This window comes from Perca flavescens, chromosome 24 (assembly GCF_004354835.1).
Source record: "Perca flavescens isolate YP-PL-M2 chromosome 24, PFLA_1.0, whole genome shotgun sequence".
NCBI lineage: Eukaryota > Metazoa > Chordata > Actinopteri > Perciformes > Percidae > Perca > Perca flavescens.
The window spans coordinates 13,301,603-13,327,893 of record NC_041354.1 but is presented as its reverse complement, the minus strand read 5'-3'; the positions used below and the strand labels follow the sequence as shown (position 1 = coordinate 13,327,893).

At 41.3% G+C, this 26,291-nt stretch overlaps 1 protein-coding gene across 2 annotated transcripts in view; it reads right to left on the bottom strand.

The window, feature by feature from the left end:
• The window catches only part of dmd (dystrophin), a 416,019-nt gene that overhangs the window by 267,649 nt on the left and 122,079 nt on the right, over positions 1–26,291 (bottom strand). For both annotated transcript variants that reach the window (XM_028571814.1, XM_028571815.1), the window contains exons 3-5: positions 13,858–13,950; positions 11,515–11,595; positions 9,602–9,694 (exon numbers count right to left, since the gene is read on the bottom strand). In XM_028571814.1, coding sequence (XP_028427615.1) covers positions 9,602–9,694; positions 11,515–11,595; positions 13,858–13,950 — 267 coding nt within the window. The remainder of the gene's footprint in view (positions 1–9,601; positions 9,695–11,514; positions 11,596–13,857; positions 13,951–26,291) is intronic.

Sequence of the window (26,291 nt, the reverse complement as noted above, 5' to 3'; positions counted from 1 at the left end):
TCCAGGCATAGGCCTGTGTTTGGATATGGCTGCATCCTCACAGCCTGGATTTTTTGGCAGTTGTGAGTGACAGTTTTGGAGCACTTGTTCAGGGCTCGGGGAGTCACACATTATACTTTTCACTGCCCGGTTTTGCATTACTTATGCATAGCTTACCCTCACCTTTCTATCAGCCACATATGCACTTAAACACACATACATATACACACAAAAAGGCAGTTTTGTTTCCCTCCACTCCTCTCTTTCTTCCCCCACCATACCACTCAATCCTCTTTCTCTGCCTCTCTCTCCTTGCTTTCTGCACACACACACACACACACACACACACACACACACACACACACACACACACACACACACACACACACACAAACAGTAATAGAGTAAGGAAGAAGGAGCAAAGTGTCTACTATACACTCACAGATATACACTCACACACAATGTGTCCTACTGTATTAATAGAGTTTGGTGTAAATACGTGTCGAGGTAAATTCCCAGCAAGGGGACGCTCACACACACACACACACACACACACACACACACACACACACACAGAGGTTTGTTAGTGATTCCTCATTTCCTCATAGAATGTGGCCTGCTGGGTAAAAAAGGGACTCATTTGGGAGTAGGTCACTGTCACTGCATGCATTTCCACTTTAATTGGAGGCTTTGACAAAGACTGGTGCAGACACACTCCAATGACACACACACATATACACACACACACACATGCTACCCACAATCATGTTCACTCAGCCAACACACACACACACACACACACCTCATTATATAATTGTGTTTTGCTTTTAATCGCGCCATTAAGTCTATGCCAAAACTAGCGTGATTGAGACATTAGCATCTATTCAACTTAATGAGGAATGAAATACAATTAAAAAGAATTGTAATTTAAGCTATTAAAACTACTGACTTTACATGAAGTTGGTTTTTAACACTTAGTCCAACGTAAAATACATTATAAAGTTTAAATACAGCTTAAAGTTATAGTGCGTAGATTCTGTCGGCCCAATGGCAAGGCAATCACTTGAGCTTCTGCGTGCGAAAGTCGCCAGACGGCACCATTTTGTAAACATTGCTGTACTGAGAAATACAGTTATGTGGAGCTTTGTATCAACTCATTTGGCAACGGCTTGAAAGTAATGGACGTTAATTGATTAAATAAATAGTTGCACACTATAGGTTTAATGGGAGAAGTAGCCAACAGCCATAATGTTGTTATATAAATTGTGAAAAGATGAAAACTCCATCATGAAAAAAAGAACATTACAGGAAACTTCGGAGCGCCCTAGACGTTATTTGCACTCACATTAATGTCTTGTCTTGTTAGTTAAGTTATGATGTTGGATATCTGACCTGTGCTTTGTTTTTTGGTCAGAGATATAAACACATATGAAGGAGATGAAAAACCTTAACAAAAGAAAGATTATTTTATGATGCCAAGTACAAATATTACAATACAATTAAATCAGATGGTTGGAAGTGTTGCAAAAAATATTGACAGATTGAGTGACAGACGGAGGGTTGCATTAAACAGCTACAGAGTTTACGTTGCTATGGACGCAGGATTCCAACCGTAGAGACGGAACCGACTATTTTCTTTAGCGGAAGCAATACAATCGTAGTTAAAATCAAGAAACTCCTTTTAATTAAATATTTTGTGTCAAATTATTGATTTATTTAGTAAGTAGCCATGTAGCGGGATAATGTTGAGCGAGGCAGTTGTTATAGCGAATACAACCCCGACAGGGTGAACAGGTCTTGATACAGCCTGAAGCCTCTACATTATCCCTTACTTATTACACAGCTTTATTGAATAATTTGTTTCTGATTGGTCAATCACAGCATTCTGTGATTTCTGTATAGCAGACCGTGTTCTTATTATAGACTCTGGAGGACTATTTATAAATCAACATTTTGTGTCAAATTATGGATTTCGTTAGTAAGTAACCATGGGATAATGTAGAACGAATTGAACCCATTCAGGCTGATTCATCATATCGCATCACCCTAATCGGCAATAATTAGCCATTATATATCTTAACTATGAAATTTGGGAAAACTAACACTTTTAGGCAGGTTACAAAGACACAATGTAACATTGTTTTACCTAGAGGCATCAATGTGTATTTCTGCCTCACTGGGAAACTTTTCACTTTTCCTTCCTTGCTACTTTCTACAAATCATTATTGCTGCCTTGAGTTCCCTGCAACATGACTGCTACCTTCACCATGACAGCTACAATTCAGATTCCAAATATCAGCAACAGAAAATGTAAATGGACACAGAAGGATTATGTGCAGTGTTTTGTTCTTGGAATGTGAAATGCAATTGAGTACTTTCGGCATCATGAAGAAAATGCAATTTCAACTGGTGCTTACTAGTAAAAGATGACATGCAGCTGGGTCATTCTGTGTCAAATCAGACTAAATCCAGGAATACAGTTGCTGCACCCTCCAACCATTTTATCCAAAAACATCATACAATTTTAGAAATATGTATTCACAATGGCCCTCATTTATCAAAAGTAGAGGACAAGCGCTCTCCCTCAGCTGTTGCCTCGTAGTCCGTTAAAAAAAAAAGTGATCTCTAAATTAGGCAATTATAGATATTGGAATAAACGCTACTACAGTTAGCCATCTCATTCCAATATTTTTTTTTTGTCAAGTGAAATAATCCCTCACGCAAAATTTTTCATAAGGCATAAAAAAAATATTGTTTGGTTCCGGTTTGTTGTCTGTTGAGGTCATGGGTCGATAGGGAATTTATTTTATTTTTTATTTTTATTTTTTTCCCAGTGGCAGCAAAGGATAAGTAGGATTTTTTTTTTTTTGCCTTTACAGTAGCGATGGATACTCAATATTTTCATAACATAGCCTACCTGTTACTACATGTACAGTTGTCGCTTAATAAATTGAAAACATGTAATTCACGTGCATATTAAGTAGCCACGTGCATAGGCGGCGCTAGGCTATTTTTAGGGGTGCTGAAGCACCCCTAAATATCATTCCAGCACCCCTGAAAATAAAGTCCTTATTGTGATAATGTGAGATCGTTTAGTGCTCAAAGTAGTGGCGGTTTTTGGCACGGGCGAACCGGGCAGCCACTTAACTTAAAAAAAATATATAAATAATCCTCTGTGCTGCGAAGCGTTTTTCTGTTTTCTATCATTTCACTGTGTGGGGAATTGGCAGATCAGCGCCCCCAGCAGCTGCAGGCGCCCTGCTTGCTGAGAGAGGTCAGCACCCCCTACTTTCACAATGAAATGGACTAGTCCGTCCCACAGTGCGCCGCCAAAGATAAACAAACGGTGACAGGAGAAATGGGAAGTACACAGAGACGGAGAAAGACGAGTCTAAACGGTCTAAACCTTTCTGTTATGTCAATGGTCTAAACGTCAAAATGAAAAAAAGTTACCCAAGCGGCTCAAATAAAAGAAAAAAGCGAAAAGACATGTTTTCGGGAGTAGCAGGACCTTCATCAGCTCTACTTTGGTAGCCTACACAATGCATTCTCTGTTGATTAGTTGATTACATTTGCCTTCTGGTTGACAGCACAAAGGAGCGAGGAGAATAGAGAGGGAGAAGGGCAGAGAGAGCAAGATGAACAAGGTGAGAAAATGGCTAGGTAGCCTATAAGACATGTATATAGTAGGACTACTGTGTTTTATTTTCTCTTTTATTTGAAGATTATTTTCTAGTTGATTACAAAATGTTTTGTATGTGATTGTCAGTGATAGGACAGAGGGAAGGAGATAGAGGGAGAGAGGAGGATGGGGAAAGGGAGAGAAGGATGGAGAGCGAGTCGACAAAGAGAGGGACCTGGAAGAACCAGGTGAGAAAGTGGACATATATTATACGGGCAAAAACACTTAAAACATTCCATTCACATTATATTTACATATGCATTTCATGGAGGACTAGGCTCTTAAGAAAAAGAGATGTTGTGATTTCCCCATCTGGTTCAGAGGCATTATTAGATTAGATGAAAAAGTTGAAAATCAACAGCAGAAAAAAACATGAATAATCTTGTCTAAAAATATGTTAAGGCTTATTTTACCATTCAAGGTATGTGCAGGGGTGTAGCTCCAAATTCTGGGCCCTGTGAAAGGCATTTTCTATGGGCTCCTCCCTGCAGCCAAAGCTATGAATTCTAGCATATTTTTGGGCCCTGGGCACTCAGTCCCCCCCCCCCCCCCCCAGTCCAACACCCCTGGGTATGTGTGCTGCAATAATCATGCTTTGTAGTTTCCATCTTTTTTCACAGCAGATGCCTTGAATCTGTTGATAGTTTGTCATAATTGCATATCTCAATCTGTCTATTTCTTTCCCCAAAACTCACAAGAAGTCATGATTTAAGGGTTTAAAAAAAAAAAATTCTTACGGGAGCATGCCCCCAAACCCTCCTAGCTTAACTGCTATCAACTTTTCATTAGGGGCTGAGCACCCCCAAAGGTCAGATCCTAGAATCGCCCCTGGCCACGTGTATTTGTTTTGGTTTTATAATACAGCCACAGGTTTACCGCTCCAGCGGAGAGGATGGTTCGTTTAGACAGCAGCTACGTTTACAAGAGTTTGTCCAAAAATCAAGATTCGTTGCAAACTAAGAAACAGACTACAAACTGACATCTTTCATTTTAGCTTGTTTGTAAAGTCGCTATTTGCAGAGTAGAGCTTTGTTTGCACAGCGCGGTGAACAAGAGTGGACAGCGCATGAAGAGCAGACTGAAATATCGGTTTCTACATGTTTAAATTTGCCTGTAGAACAGGTAGGTGGGTATTGATAAATATTGACTCTTTAATCATGGAGAGTTTATTGTAGGCTTCTTACAGTTAACGAGTGTACCGTTAGTTCATCTGCGCCAACGGAAGTAAATAATGTATAAACTGTAGCTATCTTTTCTGCTATCGTTGTGTGTGTGTGTGTGTGTGTGTGTGCGCGCGCGTGTGTGTGTGTGCGCTGTTCAGAATCCCATCTATCTTCCATAATGCAACGCTTGTATCCAAATGAATTGTGTTGTGAAGTTGTCATTAGCTTCACTGCTGTTAGCCACCTCCATTGAGCCCCAGGGACTTGCTGTAACGTTAGAGCACTCTAAAGGGGGTTTACCTTTCATTTGATCGGGTTTGCTTGCTACGTTGCCATCCTCTTGAACGACATTAAACACAACATATAGTTCATGAGTGGTTTCATCTGCCCTGTTTAACATGTTGAAGCTCCCCGGCGGCGCAGTAGCGCTGTAGCTGGCCGGCGTGGCCGGTGAGGGCTGGTTGAAGGCGCCGTCCTCACGCTGCTGCTGCTGCCCTAAAACTGGACACGGCAAAGTTAAGTGCCGCTGCGGCGACATCGGGTCCTCTTCAGGAAAACGGGCATCTTGCATCGCAAGAGTACTGTACAAAAACGTAATTATAGTTCGCCTTAAACGTTTTATTTGTGTATTTATTTAATTAGTATCATTTCTTCCCCAAGCTCATAAAATAAATTTGGGTCGCACATTAATTGACAGGGTCGGTCGGAAACCGGAACCAAACAATTAATTTTGTTAGGCCTAATCACCTGTTTTAGCATTCTGAAGGTGCCTGTTTTATCCATTGGTTGTATCCTGTTGCAGTCTATAAGGCAATATTCCGCATAAGATGGGCTTATATTTGGAAACACATTACATCTGCATTTCAGTGGTAACAGATAAGGTGATGATGATCATCATCTTTCTTTATTATTGTTAGCACTACACTCAAACTAAAGCGGCGTCTCTTTGGAGCTGTCATTTTCTCAAATGAGCCGCGCCAATGTTTCTAATGAGCTTCTAACGCTAGACAAACGACTTTATTTTAAACACGATCACCTGGCTTGTACCCAAACTATTTCGAAACTAAGGAGCCATTTGTCCTCCGATTACATACAAGCTCCTCTGCGCCGCATTTGCGGGACTTGTTTCGCGCTGTAGGGGATTTAAAAAACGTGACGTGAGTGGAAGGGCGGTGCCGGGGCTTTGTGTGTGTGTGTGTGTGTGTGTGTGTGTGTGTGTGTGTGTGTGTGTGTGTGTGTGTGTGTGTGTGTGTGTGTGTGTGTGTGTGTGTGTGTGTGTGTGTGTGTGTGTGTGTGTGTGTGTGTGTGATGTGACAGAGTTGAGAAATTGCAGAAATTGCAGGCGCGGCTCGAAATGGCTGTTATTTCAAATAGCGTAGCATATTTTAAACTAAACGGTTAACTGGTTTCAACTGGTTAATGAGGCTCGGTGACCGGTCAAGAACATTTTTAGTTTTCGCCATCCCTAGTTCCGACTCATGAAAAAAAACACAAGTAAAATAAAAGACACTGCATAAACTCCGCTACCGTGTGTTTATTTAAATATAAGTACACCTACATATGTAGGCCTAAGAGATTGCAATAGAAGCTATTTTACCATAGAAAAATGTGTCGATGTATAAATTAAATAGGCTAAACTTCAGCTGGAGTCCGATTTACCGCATTAGTGATCTCCTTCCATTCCGCATTCTTTCTACAGCCTTAAATACCAGTTTTCAGGCTGCCAAATAGTACACACTTTAATGCAAATGAACCTTAGATATCAGGGTTTCAATCTCCACCTCTGAAAAGTTCAGCTTCTCAGCCGGATTACGTCTCGCCATGTCGTGAATTGTAGGGGCGAGGCCTCAAAACCCAGAATATATTGGGGCGTGTTATTCTAATGACGATCGTTTTCAGCCGCGGCATTTATCAAGGGCAGGTATTGCGTACACCTGGATTTCAAAGGTACGCACAGCTTCATAAATCAGGCGGTGAGAGGAGTGTAAGCATAATCTTACTCCCACATATACGACTGTTTCTACGCAAGAATGATAAATGAGGGCCAACGTATTCAACAATACTACTGGTACACAAGATGCCACAGTTAGTGCAAAATGTGTAAGTGACGTGTACCAGGGAAAAACAGCCAACAGACTAAAGAAGACAGACATGAACAGGTGTTTTGAACTCTGGTTCGAGTAAAGTTGCAAACTTTTTGAAGTCAATCGACACACACAGTTGTGTAGACATCCCAGTATTAATACACATAGGCCCTCATTTATGAAACGTGCGTACGACCTAAAACAGGCGTACGACGGGCGTACGCCGATTCCTACACAAAGCTCGGCATTTATCAATTTCGACGTGAGCGTAGGCTGCGATCAAATCTCACGTCTGGTCTGAACTCGTGTACGCAAGTTCTCGAGTCAGTGTGGACTTGCGGTGCAGCATATAATCAGTTTAACAGGAGAAGCAGAAGTCATCAGTTGATCACATATCAGCAATGGCAGATCTGGCTCTTTTAGAAGACCTCTATGCGCCGGTCTGCAACATTGTTTTAGCCTGAGGGGGTTCTGCACAACATCTCGCAGGAAAACACGGTGCCATAAATGTAGCGATGGAGCCAGATGACCCGATGCCCAGAGAGCAGTGTCCAGAACAGCCACCAACTGAGTGCTATATGAAGGAGACAGGATATTATTCCTCACTTTTAAAATGTAGCCTATAGTGTTATGTTTGGCAATGATATTCAATACAGGAAACATGACGATGCACAACATTTGTATTTATTCTTCAGGTTTTTGTTTCTCTTTCAAGTGAATGATTTATTTCTGCCATTGACCAAGTTATTTTGGCTTGTTTTTCCAGCCCCTGTGCTGTCAGGAGACAGGGTCCAGCACGGGGGGGCGGAGGACACGCGCTCACCCTCAGCTGTTGCCTCGTTCCGACAAACACGAGTAAAATAAAAGACACTGCATAAACTCCGCTACCGTGTGTTTATTTAATTATAGGTACACCTACATGTAGGCCTAATAGATTGCAATAGAAGCCTGTATATTACTATTAGGACTATAGAAAATGTGTCAAGGATGTATAAATGAAATAGGCTAAACTTCAGCTGGAGTCCGATTTACTACGGCAACACTGTTGACCGCATCAGTGATCTCTTTCCATTCCGCATTCTTTCTACAGCCTTTAATACCAGTTTTCAGGCTGCCAAATAGTACACACGTTAGTGCAAATGAACCTGAGAAATCAGGGTTTCAATCTCCACCTCTGAAAAGTGTTGCTTCTCAGCCGGATTACGTCTCGCCATGTCGTAAATTGTAGGGGCGAGGCCTCAAAACCCAGAATATATTGGGGCGTGATATTTAAATGACGATCGTTTCCAGCCGCCGCATTTATCAATGTACGACCATTCTTACGCTCGGATTGGTGTGATACGAACTTTTCATGAATCCCACGTGAAGCCTGTCGTAAGATGATTTCTGCGCTCATATCTGCGCTGGTTTCTACGTTAGGTTGATAAATGAGGGCCATAGTAACCAACGCTTCCTCCCGCTTATGGTGTTCCTGCGTATTTACTAACCAGCAGCTATTGGGTCGCCGGTGAAAGCCCTCCTGTAGTGTTCACTGTCCTGCGGTTGTCTCCGTCAGGCTGCATGGCGTGGATGTATGGGTACAGACCCATACATCCACGCCATGTACCGGGGTTAGCTTCTGTTTCAGGGAAAGAGGGCTTTGCGTTCTCCTTTACCTTTTTATGGTAATCTAGGTTAGCCTCCTTGTGTGCGCTTCTCAAATGTACTTTCAAATTTGTGGGATTTTTCCCTTTAATTAATTGTCCACATATTTTATACCTTCCACTGCAAGGAACTTGCTTCTATCTGATCAAATATGTACAGCAAAATATAATCTGCAAATAACGATCTTGAGTTGTTATTGGATTTATTCTGGACATTACATATTTTATGTTGCCTTATGGCTAATTACATATTTTATGTTGCCTTATGGCTAACGGTTCTTATGGCTAACGGTTCTGAAACAAAGGCTATTTTTCTACTCCTTATCGTAGTACACATAATGATATCCTGCGTGAAGAGTCTTTACTACTTTTGTCTACGGTGAGTGTGAATCTCCGTGACAGCGACACAATGGAGCCCTTGGTTTTGGTGTCGTCACTAGATGAAGCAAGAACTTTGAAATATTTATTTTGACGAAATGTGATTCTTGAATAAGCGCCACGTCTGCGCCAGAAGTGCGGAGATGGGGCGAGGAGCTTTAGCCTTGAGCAGCCATGCGAGTCTTCGGTCACGTGATCTCTCTAATTTAATACTTCTGAATTATAAACAAACAATACAACAATATTATTCTGTGTCATATGGTTTTTTAACTCAAAGGAATTTGTTTTGCAAAAAATGTCAGTGAATGACCATCAATTAATAAAAAGTATTGTGATACTTGATCTTATAAGAGTATTAAAGGCTTTATAATGTGTTGTGATTATTGTTTAAAAGCATTATGAATGTTTTCTTACTATAACCATACAGTGCTATAAGCAGATTATAACACATTATAAATTTATAATGCATTATAGACATGGGCGTCATAGAAAGTGTTACCGAAAATACTCATCAATGTCAAGGTAAATAAAATACATCCAGTCCAAACAGACACCGCTTTTTGAAATACAGCCAAAATTAGATACAACTGCAAAAAAAATGCCTTCAGAGAGCAGCATGCTGACAAATTCTCACACACACTGACAAAGACATACACGTGCATGCGCACACACCTGCCAGTGAAGAATGATGCTCCAGATGAGCCCGAGAATCAGTTTGTGATTCCCATCAACAATGTCTGCTGCTCCGATATTCACCAATTCAACCTAGAAGAGGGATGAACAGATGGGTTTATTTTACAAAATACAGTCCCTTCCCGGACTCAAGGAATATATCAGTTTACTACATGATTTGGTGAAAAACAATTACATTTTGATTCAATCAATCCATTGAATCAAAGCCAAGTACTATTATATGAGTATCTAGGAGTCTACCCTGCAATACAAGAGCAATGGTTTTAAGTTTTTTTTTCACTAAGCTACATTTTAGCAGACAAAATCAATGGCCATAAGCTAGAAATAAGAAACTGCTTTTTGTTTACTTCTGTGTGAAATGAAATACCCATTGTGTAAAAAATGACCATAAATGGTGAGTGCTAAATCTGCAACCATTAACACTGAATGGTGAATGCTAAATCTGCCTCCATTAACACTGTAAACTACATGTCGTACTAGAGTAGAAAGCTTGACAGTAACAAAAGTAACTAAGAGGCCAGGGCTAAGTGTAAAGTCAGTTCAACCAGGGACTGTTTTTTTCTATTTCTCCAACAAGAAATTTTTCCTTTTTTTTCTTTTACTTATTTCTTTCATCCTCTAGTGACCCCTCAGATTCTTCTGTGGATTCCTAACTTATTATTACTTTGGAAGCCCTGAAGGGCTAAATGAAGGCTCCTACATACAGGATGTTATCTCCTACGTACGACATACTATCTAAATGTTTATCTCCTACATACAAGATGCTTAAGCCACGATACAAAGGGCGTGTATATGAAACACATTTTATAGGAGTGATTATAGATTATAAACCTTGTTGGAAGCCACATATAGATTATATTAAAAGGAAATTATCTAAATCTATTGCTGTTTTTTATAAAGTCAGGGATTTGTTGAGTAAGAGATATCTGCCTATATTGTATTATTCACTTGTAATGCCATGTATGTCATACTGTGCAGAAATATGGGGAAATGCATATAAATATAGATCCTATAATTAAACTTCAGATTAGAACGATTAAAGTAATACATAAAGCTGGTTATTATGAATCAACAATTTTTCCAGCATTTTTAAATTTCCGGCTCTTGTATTTAAAAACCTTATTTTTAAATTAATACAAGATCATTATAATTTATCTTTGAAACTGGTAAAGCGAGGACTAATGTAAAATAGTTTTGGGGATTAAATTATGGAATGAATTTAATGATGAGGTGAAATTGTGTATGTCTTTGTTGAGTTTCAAAAAAGCTAGAAAATCTAAATTAATTAATGGTTATGAAGTAATTTGAATAAAATGTAAATTGTACAATGTATTACTAGGATTGTACTCAAGTATTTGGTTTCATTTAGTTTTGGGTGATTCTATAGGGATTATGGCATAGGATAGGCAAAAATAAGCCTCTGCCTTTTTTGGTTAGCTAAGGTGGCATATTGTGGGAAATAATTGTTTCTTTCATGTATGTTAACGGAAGGCCCTGGGAAGGTTTTTTTGAACACTTCTCTGGTAGGCCGTAGTAGGCTATTATACTGTACCCCTCTGTTTAACCCTCTGGGATCGAGAGCTCCTCTAGCAGAACTCAGCGGCATTAGGATACATTTTAAGTACGCACAGAAGTGAAGTAACGTAACAACAGTTTGATTTTAACCCTAACATCAATCTTTTTCTAAATATAACTAAGTCGTTTTGTTGCATTAACCTTACCAAATTGCAACCGTTTACAACAATGCTAACGACATGTTCGTTAACATTGACCGTTAGGTTTAGGTATGAGGATGGAAATGCTCCTATGGGTGGTTTTTCCTGCCACCGCTATGGGCGCTACTTTATGAAAAGCTCCGATGGGTTAGGAACAGGACTTGTTGGTATACTCACATTGTTCTTCTGCAAGATCTGCAGTGCACGGTTGACATTGTTGAGCGAGTGAACGCGTGTGAATCCCCTCTCCAACCTCACCTACACACACACACACACACACACACACACACACACACACACACACACACACACACACACACACAAAACAGACTGGAGATTATTGAGGCATAAATAGACCTTGCTTAAGGGCATCCATGAGCCACGTTACAATAAAAGCGTGTGTTTGTATGTGTGTGTGTGTGTGTGTGTGTGTGTGTGTGTGTGTGTGTGTGTGCCATTACAATAAGGAGATAGTATCAAACAAAGAACAAGATGATAATGTCTCTCCCTGAGACAGAAGTACGGGAGAAAAGAGAACGAGGAAAGGTGGTGAAAAGAGAAAGAATAAGAGAGAAAAACAATAACAGATAAAAAAGGAAAGAAAGAAAGAAAAAAAGAAAATTAAAGAAGAGAGAGGGATTCCAGCAAACAGACAAGGTGGAGGAGGTGAAGAGAGCTGGAGGGTAAAAGAAAAACAAGGTGTGTGTGTGTGTGTTGTGTGTGTGTCTGTGTGTGTGTGTGTGTGTGTGTGTGTGTGTGTGTGTGTGTGTGTGTGTGTGTGTGTGTGTGTGTGTGTGTGTGTGTTTCCTTCCAAGAGCCAGATTAGGATCCTAATCTGGCTCTTGGAAGGAAACACGCACACACACACACACATCTTGGCATTTATTTTCCAGTTTTCATTTCTTCAAGTTAAGATTTTAGCATTAAGGTTATGATTAGGTCAAGCTGAGGTTAATGCTGTGTTTAAGTCCATGTTGGATAGAAGGAAGTGATGTGAGAGTTTTGCAAGGTTACAATTTACCAGTCAGTCAAGTGGACACACTCCAAATGAGAAGTGCTAGTGATACTAATAAGGAATGCAATTAACCTGCTGGATGAACTGTTATCTGCTGTGGAGCTATAACTGTATGATCAGCAGAGTTAGTGGTGTGGAACAAAAACTTATGTCAAATTGTAATTTCTATTTTTTCATATTAATTTATTTACTTTGCAATATTTACATACCTCCTAGCAACTGCACCCCTGGGAAACAAGTACCCCTGGTTGCAAAGCACTGATATATATTGCGAACCCAGCATAAGCAAGTAGGAACCATTAGTTCCATTAGTGCTGACCATAGACTAACCTTCTGTTTCTATTGTGAAGTTCTAAGAACAGCTTTGCTAAAGCTATGAGGTCACGTGATTGGCTAGACAAGATGACAGCATAGATTGAATCACCTCAACCCAGTGTTGTTAATTTTATTAATCTATTATGTTGAAACATTTTCTTTAATCATTTGAAAAATGTAATAAGATAATAAATGATAGTGATAGCTTAGAAAATGAGAGGAAAGTCTGACATGGTGGCATTATATGCCAATGATGTTCTGGTTTTCATGGAAAACCCAACACAATCAATATTTGTTTATCTGTTTGCTATCCATTTCGGAGGGTCCAAATCTCCCGTTACATCTAAAATGAGCCAGCTAAAACGCTACAATTTCCAATTTCCAGCCAATATTCCATTTGTCCATCTCGTCAAATCAAGGAGGACACGGAAGATTAAATAAAAACATGATGGACTCTTCAGAAGAGGTATTTATCTTGTTATTTTTATGTCCTCTTCGTCTCCAAAGCTGAACACTATTGTTGTCCTTTTTCAGCGGTGACGTAAAACAATTGTGCATGCGAATGTCGAAAAATATTGTACGACTGTGGAACTTGCAGGATATCCTTTTTGCCAATGTAACAGACCTGGCGCACAGTTGAATCACAATGTACGATTTCCTTAAAGTGCCATACGCTTTTGCAAATATTTAATGACAAGGACCTGTTAATTGTAACATTCTGTACCTTAATGACAATGACTTGGGTTTGCGCTCCTTTCAAGTGGTGCCTTCAACCTGCCGGTGGCTAATTTATTTATTTGGAGCCCAGATCAGCTCTCAAAGCATATGGTGTCCCATGGCAACATCCTTGCCCATTCATCCACTTTATAATTTGTTCACTATACAGGGCAAAACCAGGGGTATGGTGTCCACTCTGTATTGTTTACATCTAACAATGTGCCAAATAATAGAGCATAAGACATAAGACAGACAGTTCTGTTTCCATTAGGCACATGTTAAGAGCCATCTGCTCTAGCTCCTCTTTTTAACACTATCCTCTTCTGATGGCGAGCATCAGAAGAGGGCAATACTGAGAAAGTATTGCTCTCTTAAAAGTCTGGCATATCTCTGGCATCGGGTTTGTTTCTATATTTATGGACATGTGCCTGCTTATACAGTGCGCTTCTGTGTCTGTGTTTGTGTATTCATACCAGCTCACGTCCTGCCAGCCCCTCCAGCAGCTCCAGCAAGCGTCTTCCATCGCACAGATCTGAGAACAAATCCTCCACGGGTGGTTTTCCTGTCTAAAACACAGATACACATACAATTATCAATTCAAATTAAATATAATGTCCATTCATACTTAACGTTCCAAAGACTCAACATGATTATTAATACAAAGTTACATTTCTGCAATATTTAAGTCTGTAGAAGCATTTGGCTTGCATGGCAAACAGCAACAACTGCAGGCAGTAACATGAGGTCAATTCACTTATTCCATGTAAAGGTCAAAGGTTTAATCCCCCTACTAGAGACTTTGCTCCTTATTGGCTGAAACCACATCAGAGTTGTTGGGAGTAAAGAGACATATTTTAGTAAGCACAAACCAGCCCTGTGTTAAATGTGAATATAACAGTTAATACCCAAGAGGTTGTTCTTCATCAGTGCTAAATCTTGGATTACAAGCTAGCATTCAATTCACATTGGAAAACGCTGCAGGCTGAATACATTGATAGTCTTCTCTGGGCCTTCCACAAAGGGAATAGGAAGAATTAAGGAGAATATTCAGTACACATAAAATACCTTAAAGGGGTGATAGAATGCAAAACCGATTTTATCCTGTCATAGTGGAAAAACGACAGTTTGGTGGGTAAAAAGGACATACATAGAACCTCAACTCCTAGTCTTTGTCACGCCCCAACATTTGCATAGGCTACACCACTGACCTGAGATCAGGTAGTCTTCTGAATCTAGGTCACGCACATCTCAGAAATGTTATACATTGTTCGTCTGCTATTCCATCACTAAATTCACTTCTAAGACATTTTTATGCAAGAAATCAACTATGTAAAGCTCAAATATGGGTCGTTTACGGAAAATGTATGGCTAAAATGGCTGAAAATTTGGTAAGACAGTGTCGGACTTAACAAGCTTCACAATCTGCCGGTACAGGTGGCGGCTGCTGACCGGGTCTGGCCTCTCCCCCTTCACAGACCCGCTGAGCTGGAGCTCTGTCAGGATCTCACACACGAGCTGCGCTGTGTACTTTCGAAAGAAGAAAGTTTGGAAGTTTTTCGAGGATACTGAAAATGAACCACGGTGGTAAATGCAGTGTTCCAGACTGTAGGCCCACAACGGAATAGCCTACTGGCCCAGAGAAAAGTGTTTAGAGCAATTATATCGGACAATGGAGCGGGAGTTGTGGATCTAACGCAGCGTCGCAGAGGCACTGGCAGAGGACTTGCAGGGGTTCACTCTCCGCTCCCCACGCTTACTAGCTACAAGGTGAGTTGTGATTCTTTGGTGGAGGTTTTTTAATGTCCCAAGGGTAACGTTACAACAACACGAGTTGTAATGAAAGTGTTGAAACTTTGCATTTTGGCTCGCTGCGCCCGGGTATGTCTGGGCATGTAACAGACAATGTGTCTGTGTGTGTGTGTGTGTGTGTGTGTGTGTGTGTGTGTGTGTATGTGTGTTTGTGCGCGCGCGTGTGTGTGTGTGTGTGTGAAATATGAGACCTGCTGTCTCGTCTCCAATGTATGTGTGAGTGGTTCCTCAACCAATCAGCGCGCAGCTCATCTAAATATTCATGAGCATACCATATTTGGAAGAAAAGTTGTCGTTCCAAATAGAGCCATTACATATGGATGCATAAGGGCCAAAAAAATAGCACCTGGGACATTTTCAGCCCAACCAATGTTACATACCCTATTAGGAGACCTTAAGGAACATTGTGAAATACCCTCTATAATCATTCTATCACCCCTTGAACAGCCACATAGCAGGGAACTACAATCAAGTTTGTTTAACTATTACCAGTTCAAGTAAATATTATGATATTTTTATAATAAAAGTATGCATATATAAGGCACAACTGGGCGCTATAATCCCAAAACCATACAGTATATACAAAAAAGACCACTCTAAAACAATAACTTAACAATAATTCTAGAATACCCTAAAACATCATCATCACATCTTTTCTCACTGATATATTAACCAGTAAACGTGGCTCTAAATTTGAGACTGATCAATTAGTTCCATTTATCTTGCATTGCAAATGACCTTCACGTGCATGGGGTTTATTAGAGATGTCATAACAGATTTGAGATCAGCTAATCTGGACAAATTTTTCAGCAACACTTGATTTAGCATGGTGAGCAGCATGATTGTATTATTTTAAAATTGCAAAAAATGTATTATGAGAAAGTGTAAGAGGAATTGGTAAAGACAGGGAAGGGGCAAGGACAATAAGTAAGTAAAGCTTTTCTTCTGCATGTATTCAGCAGCATCATGTACAAATGACATCATAAATCTTCCCTGCATTATTACTGTCCAGTTTACTGTGGCAGAGATCTCTTTAACTGCGTCAATCATGCACTTTTACAACAATGGTGCCATGTAGAAGTCTCCACTCCTGCATCTAAAATACATTAGCATCGGCAGTGAGACAGAAAGAAAAAAGTAGAAATAACCCAGAACTGTGAGGAAAAAGAATAAACACAATATAGAAAGAAAAATGAAAAAAGAGGGGAGAGGAGTATTTTTCTATAATGAAGAAATTTAGTTATCAATCTTGTGAGAAACATTCTCTAACATTTTCCTTTCATTTCTCTTCACTCCCTCTATCTTAGATTTTATACTCAGTCTCCCCCACACATTTTCTCACATCTCATTCTCTTATGTTCTTATTTTGCTTCCTCTGTCATCTTTCTCTTTTTCCATCCCTCTCTGCCCTCGACCTACGCCTCTCGGCATTGCTGTGAGACTCAACGTTATTAAGTCATTCTCAATTCACCAGGGCTGTGTGTGTGTGTGTGTGTGTGTGTGTGTGTGTGTGTGTGTGTGTGTGTGTGTGTGTGTGTGTGTGTGTGTGTGTGTGTGTGTTGGGAGTGGATTATTTGAATGGGTTGTGAACAGTGTGTTGTTGTACGTGATAAGGGAAGAAACCACAGGTGAACACAGATAAAAGAACAGGAACCAAGGCACAAAAAGCATCACATGCACATTTGAATATCACTGGAAAACAGAACACACACAAATGAACACACCCATTAAAAATGTCTCTCTCTTGTCCATTTAATGACAGCCTTCTTCATATTTCAAGTACACTCTAACAATGAAGACAGTTCTTCAGTTGTTATCTGGGCTGAATTGATGTTCCTATAATTGCAGCTCTCCAGACTAGAAATATGAAACTGATCTGTACTTATAACTGAAGAATCATGAATTTTGTTTGACTCGTTAGTGAACACATACTATAGGGAAAGCTCAGAAAGCCTTTTTTGTAAATAAAGAAACACCAAATAAGAATGAAGCAGTTATTTACTGTACCATTGGAGAGAAACAGTGGACAGGTACATTAAAAGAGCAAAGAAACCAATATGTCCAAGTAAGATGTCTGATGTTACATACACAGCTATAAAAAATGTGAAAAACACTACCTTTACTATATTAAAACTGCAAACTTATTGTTTTTCAGAAAGTAATGGGGGTGGACCTTGAAACAGAAGAGCAGTACTGTACTAGGCAATCTGGAAATTCCACCTGGTCACATGCTTTAAATCTACGTTTGTGGTTGAACAAAGGTAACGTCAGACAAGGGCCTTCAACTCCATCAGATCTCTCCAGCCTGCCCCCATCCCACCACCCTCTCACCATGCCAACTTTGCCCTCCTCAACACCCGATCACTCAACAATAAAGCCCCTGCCCTCCATGAACTAATCCTTGACAACACTCTGGACTTCCTTCTGCTCACTGAAACCTGGCAACAACCCAACGACTTCTTCTCCCTCAACCAAGCATCCCCCCCTGGCTACAACTACATCGGCAAACCCCGCCCCTCCCGCCGTGGAGGTGGCCTTGCTGTTATTTTCAATCAGAACTTCCGGATCACAGAACTCACCCTCCCCTCAGTATCATCGTTTGAATATCTCGCCTTCAAAGCGCTTTCCTCCATGACAGTCATCCTCATTTACCGGCCACCTAAACCAAATCCCTCCTTCCTCTCTGATTTTACTGAACTCCTCACACTAGCCTCATCTCTCTCTCCACATCTGCTGCTACTTGGTGACTTAAACATTCACATGGACTCCCCCACCTGCAAGCTCTCATCAGAATTCAACATTTTACTGGATAACTTCTCTCTCACCCAACATGTCACATTCCCCACCCATGAAAAAGGACACATCCTCGACCTGGTCTGCTCCACCAACCAACCAGTGCTCGACAGCCATCCATGCCTCTTTCCCCTCTCTGATCACAAACTGATACGGTTCACCATCCCTTCTCCAACCCCACGCCCCCGCCTCCTCAGAGAAATCATCTTCCGCAACCTCAAATCTATCAATCCCCACCATCTCTCTGACCTGCTCTCCACCGCTCTCCACCTGGACTCAACCCTCACCTCACCTGATGACCTCACAGACCACCTCAACTCCACCTTGTCTACCTCCCTCAACACCCTGGCCCCCCTCAAAACAAAAACCGTCACTTTTAACACCTCTTCACCCTGGTACACACCTGCACTCCGGAAAATGAAACAAACTGGCCGCCAACTTGAACGTCTGACAAAGAAATCATCTCTCACAGTCCATCATGAAGCCTATAAATCCCATCTCACCGCCTACAAAGATGCCCTCATTGCTGCCAAATCTGCCTACCTCTCCACCATCCTCACCGACCCCTGCCAAAACCCCAGAACCCTCTTCTCCACAATGAACAACCTCATCAAGCCTCGGACCAACAGCCTCCTTACCTCTACTCCGGATCTCTGCAACTCATTCCTCCACTTTTACACTGACAAAATCAATCTCATTTACAAATCTCTATCCCCTGTATCTGACCTCCCAGGATCTATTCCAGCACCTACCTTGGACCCTCCTCTCCCCATCCCTACAGACCTCCCGACCCTTCCTCCACACTGCCTCCTCTCCCATTTTGACCCAGTCACTCCTCCTGAAATCTCCAAACTCATCAGCTCTTCCAAACCCACTACTTGCTCCTTTGACCCCCTCCCTACTCCGCTCCTGAAGTCCTGCCTCCCGGTCCTATGCCCCTACCTCACTAACCTCTTCAACTCCTCACTGTCCCTTGGAACTGTCCCCTCTGCTTTCAAAACTGCTGCTGTCACCCCAATCCTTAAAAAACCTGGCCTGCATCCCTCCTCTCTCAACAACTACCGCCCAATATCCAACCTCCCCTTTCTGTCTAAAACCCTGGAACGCATAGTCGCCTCACAACTACAAACCCATCTTCATGCCAATAACCTATTCGAACCTCTCCAATCTGGTTTTCGCCCCTCCACAGCACAGAAACCGCTCTCCTCAAAGTCCTCAACGACCTCCTCACCTCTGCTGACGCCGGTTCCCTCAACATCCTCATCCTCCTCGACCTGAGTGCAGCCTTCGATACCGTGAGCCATAACATCCTGCTCACCAGACTCAAAGACCTCGGTATCGAAGGTACTGCACTCAGCTGGCTCCACTCCTACCTAGCCAACAGATCCCATTTCATCTCTCTCCACAACCACACCTCTGCCACAGCCACAGTTACTCAATGCGTTCCCCAAGGCTCCGTACTCGGCCCCTCCTCTTCATCATCTACATCCTCCCTCTTGGTCAGATACTCCGCCACTTCAACCTGGACTTCCACTGCTATGCTGATGACACCCAGATCTACCTCAGCACCAAATCCCCCACAATCCTCCCCTCCCACATCAACTCCTGTCTGTCAGCTATTAAAACCTGGATGCAACACCACTTCCTCAAACTCAACAGCGACAAAACAGAATTCCTTCTGATCGGCTCCAAATCCACACTTAGCAAAACCAATAACCCCACTCTCACCATCGACGGCACCATTGTCTCCCCATCTCCCCAGGCCCGCAACCTTGGCGTTATCTTTGATTCCACCCTCTCCCTTGAGCCTCACATCCGTCAAGTCATTAAAGCCTCCTTCTTTCACCTCCGCAACATCGCCAAAATCAGACCCTCTCTCACACCCCCCGCTGCTGAAAGACTCATTCACGCCTTCATCTCCTCCCGACTGGACTACTGCAACTCACTTCTCCTCGGCATCAGCTCTACCAACATCAACCGACTCCAACTGGTCCAGAACTCAGCCGCCCGCCTCATTACCCGCTCCAAATCCTGGCACCACATCACTCCAGTCCTAAAACAACTCCACTGGCTTCCTATCTCCCAACGGATCACCTACAAAATCCTGGTCCTCACCTACAAAGCTCTCCACCATCTGGCCCCCTCATACCTTACTGACCTCCTCTCCCCCTACCAACCCTCACGGTCCCTCAGATCCACCTCAGCCGGTCTCCTCTCCATCCAAAAGTCCAAACTCCGCAGTTTTGGGGACAGAGCATTCTCCAGAGCAGCTCCCAGGCTCTGGATCTCCCTCCCCCAAGAGATCCGCACCTCTGAGTCCCTCACCATCTTCCAGTCCCGCCTCAAGACCCATCTCTTCAACTCTGCCTACCCATAGCCCCCCTGCCCCCCCTCCATTTTTCATCTGAATCTTGTTTTGTTCTACTTGTTTTGTTTTGTTTTGTTCTACTTGTTTTGTTATGTTTTTAATCTACCCTGCCCTGTAAAGCGACTTTGAGTCCATGAAAAGCGCTATATAAATTCAATTTATTATTATTATTATTATCAGGGCAGGAAAAAGTGCTTAAGAGAGCTTTTGGAGGAACCTCGCATTGACCATTACTTCTTAATAGGCAGGTCAGAAAAGTCAAGTAAAGCCCAGTAGCAGGATACCCACCACAGTCCACAGGGTATCAGCACCCCTAACACAAGTGAAAATCTACTAAGCACGCATATTGTAACATCTATGAGCCCAGAACCCACCCAAACGCAATCAGCAGGAAAACGGAAGCTCAAGGGGCAAAGGGGAAATATTGTGGCCCAAATCCTGCATGAAAGAGAAATGGGAAACTTCAGATACAGACTTTGTTCAACTACTAGAAACCCTGAAGGGACCAGCTGAAAGGTAGCTGGAGAAAATGGGAGACATCAAATACACCTAAAGCGCAGAAATATTTGGAGTCAAGCAGAGGGGAAACAGGAAAGACCCATCAATCCAGCTGGTGTCAAGAAGACAGAAAGAAATAGCGAGGCTAGTGAAAGAGAGACGGCAGCAAAAGAAACAATGGAGGAAAGCCACAGAGGAGGGAATTAACGCACTCCAGGCTTAAGTAAAACAGCAGGTAACAACACTGTGACGGAGCTGAAAATCTCAGAAAATAGCATAAGAAAAAGGAGCGGGCAAGAACTGACTTCTACAAAGATCGTTACAAGTTCGTCAAGCCCCTGTTTGCCGATAAAATAAATCAAATGAAGAAGGTCAAATATATAATAACTTCAGTGTCTTGGCGCAAGAGGGTGGGGGTGTGGCCTTGACCAACTGCCACTTTGCTCATTTGAAAGCCATGATGTCGATCTCTCTCTGGTGGGACAAATTTTCTGGGCAGGCAAAGCAGAGAAAAGGGAGGTAACCTTGCTCCTTATGACCTCATAAGGAGAAGATTCCAGATCGGCCCATCTGAGCTTTCATTTTCTCAAAGACAGCAGGATACCCAGGGCTCGGTTTACACCTATCGCCATTTCTAGCCACTGGGGGACCATAGGCAGGGTGGGGGAACGCATATTAATGTTAAAAAATCTCATAAAGTGAAATTTTCATGCCATGGACCTTTCTGGGTCCAGAAAAGAAAAGTAAATTGTCAAATTTATAAAAGTAGGTAGCCCTAGCTCCAAAAGTCTCTAAAACTTGTCAGATGAGGTCATACCGTCAATTGCATATTGTTGACGTCATTACATATCATTTGCATAAAGCTTAGTGGCTGTGTAGGCTGACTGCCTGCTGCTCACGACACAAGAGGAGAGGGAGAGAGAGACCCTATGCTGTTGGCAGAAGAGCCATTGACTGTGATTATGTGGAGGAGCATGCATGGAAATTAATTACAACATACCTTGCGTTTTCCCTGATGATCAGAAGTCACTAAATTTGTCTCTAGTCACTTTTTAGAAATAAAGTCGTCTAAAAAGGTTTTGAAATGTTGCAAAATCTAGTGAGAAAGTCACCAAGTTGGCAACACTGCAAGTGTCGAGGCTGTTGCCTGGCAGAGGTGGCAGTGTCGGCAGTCCCCTGGGACATTTGGCAGGCTTTGAGGCCATCATCAATTCCGATTTGTGGAAACGTCTGGGGTGTCATTAATAAAACTGTGCGTAGGATCCTTACTATAAGTGTACGTACGGCCAAAAGCCCAAAATGGTGTACGCTACTATAAAACCGTGTGTACGCACACCTGTAAACAATGTTTCTTTTATAAATCACAGATTTCAGCCTCTCATACCGCCCTGTACACACCCATTTTTAACCATAAATAGTCAATGCAAAGCACCTCATGAATGCTGATCAGTATGTTAATGACCCTGGCAGTTGTTCTTCCGTTACACCAAATCATGCCGAATCATGACGACTGGCGGAGACAAAGCAAAAAACTTCTCAGACGTTCAGGAATTGCTGCAAATTGAATTATAATTTCAGCCTGTTCTTGCACAGTGTATGGAACCCTGATCTATAGACTACCTATATTAATAATACGTCCAAAACGGCAGGCATTACGGGCACTCAGGGACAGCTTCGATATACCAGACGTATATAATAAGATTTAACAGAACTATACATTATATCCAAACAAGCCTTAGTGATGAAGTTGAAGATTATATATAATATTTATTTTAAAAAAAACACTTAGCTGTCAGCCATTTCCCTCTGGAAACAGCCGGTGGCCCCCAGAGAGGCGAGGACATGTATTTGGACCGGGATATGGCATGGTTCCGGTGCATTGCCCTCTCTACTGGACCCAATTCAGTACATAGATCCACGAGCTCAGCACCGTCATGGTCCCTGAAGTCTCTTTTTTTCCTGATTCTTCCATTGGCGTAGTCCTCCTGCAAGGCCAGCAGTGCCATCATGCAGCATTACGCACAGGTTCACCGCAGTATTTATATGTAATTTGTGATTGTTAACACCTTGCCAAAATCACTGATTGATGCTATCCTGTATTCCATGCAGTTTCCATTCCATCTCCTCCTTGATCCTGCGCTCCGTAGCGGACAATGTAATGGCAAGACAATGCCAATTAAATATTAAGAAAATATTTTTATTTAAGATTTGTGTTGGATATTACAAGGGGTTTATGGAACAGTTATCACTCAGTACAAGCGCAAATAACACTGCTGGATTTCATCTTCATGGTAACGTGGATGATATGGAGTGAAAGAATGTGCGTGAGGCATCAATACTAGAAAATATTACGAGTAATCTTATTCCCATTTACTCTCTGCAGTCTGACTTCAGTTCACCACCTCACCATCTGCGTCGCCAATTCCTATTTTGTCTCCAAAATGTGCGTACGCATGGGTCAGAGTTTGCGTGGAGGACCGCACATTCTCCCGTCGTGAGATTTTTATAAATCACAAACTTTGCGTGGGAAGCGGCGTACGTCCATTTTCATCCCTCATTTGTGCGTACGCCACGTTTATAAATGAGACCCCTGCACTGTAGCAATCAGATGGAATCGCATTTTAAATCACATTTTGGGTGTTTTTTTGCTGTCCAGACTTAAGCCTGAATATCATTTGACCGGGAGAGTTATAAACAAACTCTCACAGTTGAAAATAAATTAGTCTAAAAACGTTTAATTAATTAAAAGTGTTGGTGCTGTCATCTTTAGGGCTTACTTAATGGAGGAATAAACACACATGCTCATCGTTGGCGCTTCAACCAGAACGGAGAGTTACTTTTATTTTGCACATGCACAGTTGTACATCTCTCACAGGGCACGACTGTATCAGTGTAAGAACGCACCTTAAAGACACATTAGTCTATATGTTAACAAAAAGCATGGTAGAAATTGGGCTATATTGCATGATTTTTCTTTTAAAACTGGAGGTTGTGTATATAAGGGAGAAGGTGTGAGTTAAAAATGCAGTTATGGATTAACAAAAAGATTTGAATATCTCTTTTGGCTATTTTTAGATGGTCTCCAACTTCAACTGGTCGGTTTCCATATACTTTCAAAACACAAAAGTTATGACTCTAAGAAGTGGTGCGATGTTTGTAACAAATTGAGTCGTGACGTGACATTTAAGATGAATGGCTGCTTTGAGTGACCACAATTTTTTCGTAGTGACAGGCTACATCAGCTGTCTGACTCAACAGTTAACTGACTAAAATTATGGGATTAAGTTTTGGTCCAGATACTTGAGCCCAAAAAGCCCCAGGTCGATATCTGATTAAGTTAATGTAACAATTAATGAAATTGTCACAAGGTAATTTCAACAACAGCCAACCTGAGGCCAGGAAGTATTCAGGAATAAGACAGCTGGTTGGTCTCTGAGGCAAATTATAATTAAGACGCTATGTGTATTCTACTGGGCTCCATGTAATTGATTGATCCTTGTTTATAGAGCATGGGTCATGTCATGGGAGATATTTTATCACACAAAGAATAATTTCATTTGAGCAAGCATACAAATAAGGTTTTACATTTTTGGAATGTTACCTAATGTAATATGTTGCTATGGTGTGCCTGCTTCCCTAGTAACGATGAGCAATCAGATTGGAGACAAAACCACCATCAGAAATCATCTGAACAACACAAATGGACTAGTCCCATTTTACTATTGGCTTGATATTTGGCAAACTGTGCAATAACACTTCCCCTTTTCATACATGCACTGAGATGACAGGAAATGAGGAAAGAGAGATGAGGAATGATATAGGGCCCTAAGGCTGTAGTTCCTGGTATGTCACCAGGGACAAATATTACTCAAAATAAAACTGTGATTCTTCAAAGTCTCCTGTGCAGAATGGTATATGTGAAGATATTGTTTTCACACTTATCTGCTCAAGGGGGAAAATGTTTAACAAATTAACGATTTATGACATCACAACTAGTTTGTAGCCAATCGTTTTTCTCCCAATATTAAGGGTGATGTGGAAATGTAAAGCCTCCAGGTAAATTACACGGGCGACTGTGGCTCAGGTGGTAGAGTGTTCGTTTAGCAATCCGAAGGCAGATTGTTTGATCCCTGGCCCCTACAGGCCCAGTTAAAAATATTTTCACAGATTCCAACTATCGGGATCAATTAATCTATAGCGAAATTTAATGTTGGGAAATATTCTTTGCTAAAAAAATTTTAATAACACATTTTTTATTCTCCAAAATTATGCATATGCCTATTTTTAAAAAGTAAGTGCTGTAGTAAAACCAACAGAAGACTAATTATCTGTGAGGCAAGTTTAGAGACACCACTTTTTTTAATTATTAAAATATTAAATGTTTTTGGCAAAAAATATTCCCCAAAATTATATTATGCTTATTTTTGAAAGGTAAGTGCTGTAGTACAACCAGCAGCGGGCCTTCTATGTGTGGAGTAGTTTTGGAGACATGACTCTCTGTAATTATCACATATATTAATTATTATTATAATTAATGACATTTAATAAAAAAATGTGGCAAAACATATTTACCAAAATTATGAATATGCTTAATTTTTAAAAGTGCTGTAGTACAACTAGCAGGAGACAAGTTATAATTGAGGCAAGTTTGGAGACACTACCTTATTTAATCATTTAATTAATACATATTTTCGTTGTATCTCTCTCTGTAGTTTGTAGACGGTCCCTAAGCACTCGTCTTACTACCGCCTCAACGCCAGCTGCTCGTGGGGACCAATGTTATTTCTCCAGGTTGGAGGATGGCTCATTTTGATGAAAATGAGTTTGTAGCTCGTTGTTAAGCTTACTACGTTAGGGAAGATGCATTGTTTGTGATGTAATAACATTTCGCTATAGAGTAATTGATCCCGGAAGTTGGAATCTGTGAATATCTTTCTAACTTTGCTCACGTTTATAAAACCGAGAGCACGGATTATGAATCTGTGCGAACTGATTTTTATTCTGTGTGCACGGTTTAGTTTTTTTTTTTCAGCTGACCCCAGGGGGACTCCGTACATTCCTTTCTTTCAGCTCTAATAAAGAATCGGCTAGCAGGGAAATCCACCCATATATATGTAAGCTTGGACTATGGGCAAACTAGATGTAAAAAAAAAAAGTATGTAAACTTTTATCTTCAACTGTACATGGGACATATGAACAAGCAGGCCTCTAGCAAATGGGAAGCAGGCCAGTTTATTTAATATTACAGAGTGCATCTTTACAGAGCAGGTTTCTAACAAAACAAAAAAATGTCAAAATAAGACAGCTTTAGAGTTTCTTCTGATAAGATGTAAACTGAGATGATGTCATCGGTAAGCAGGGTAAGCGGTGCTTACGGGCCCGGACCAATCGAGACGACACGATGACCTAAATTGAGGACAGCTACGCTCGTTATTGTAA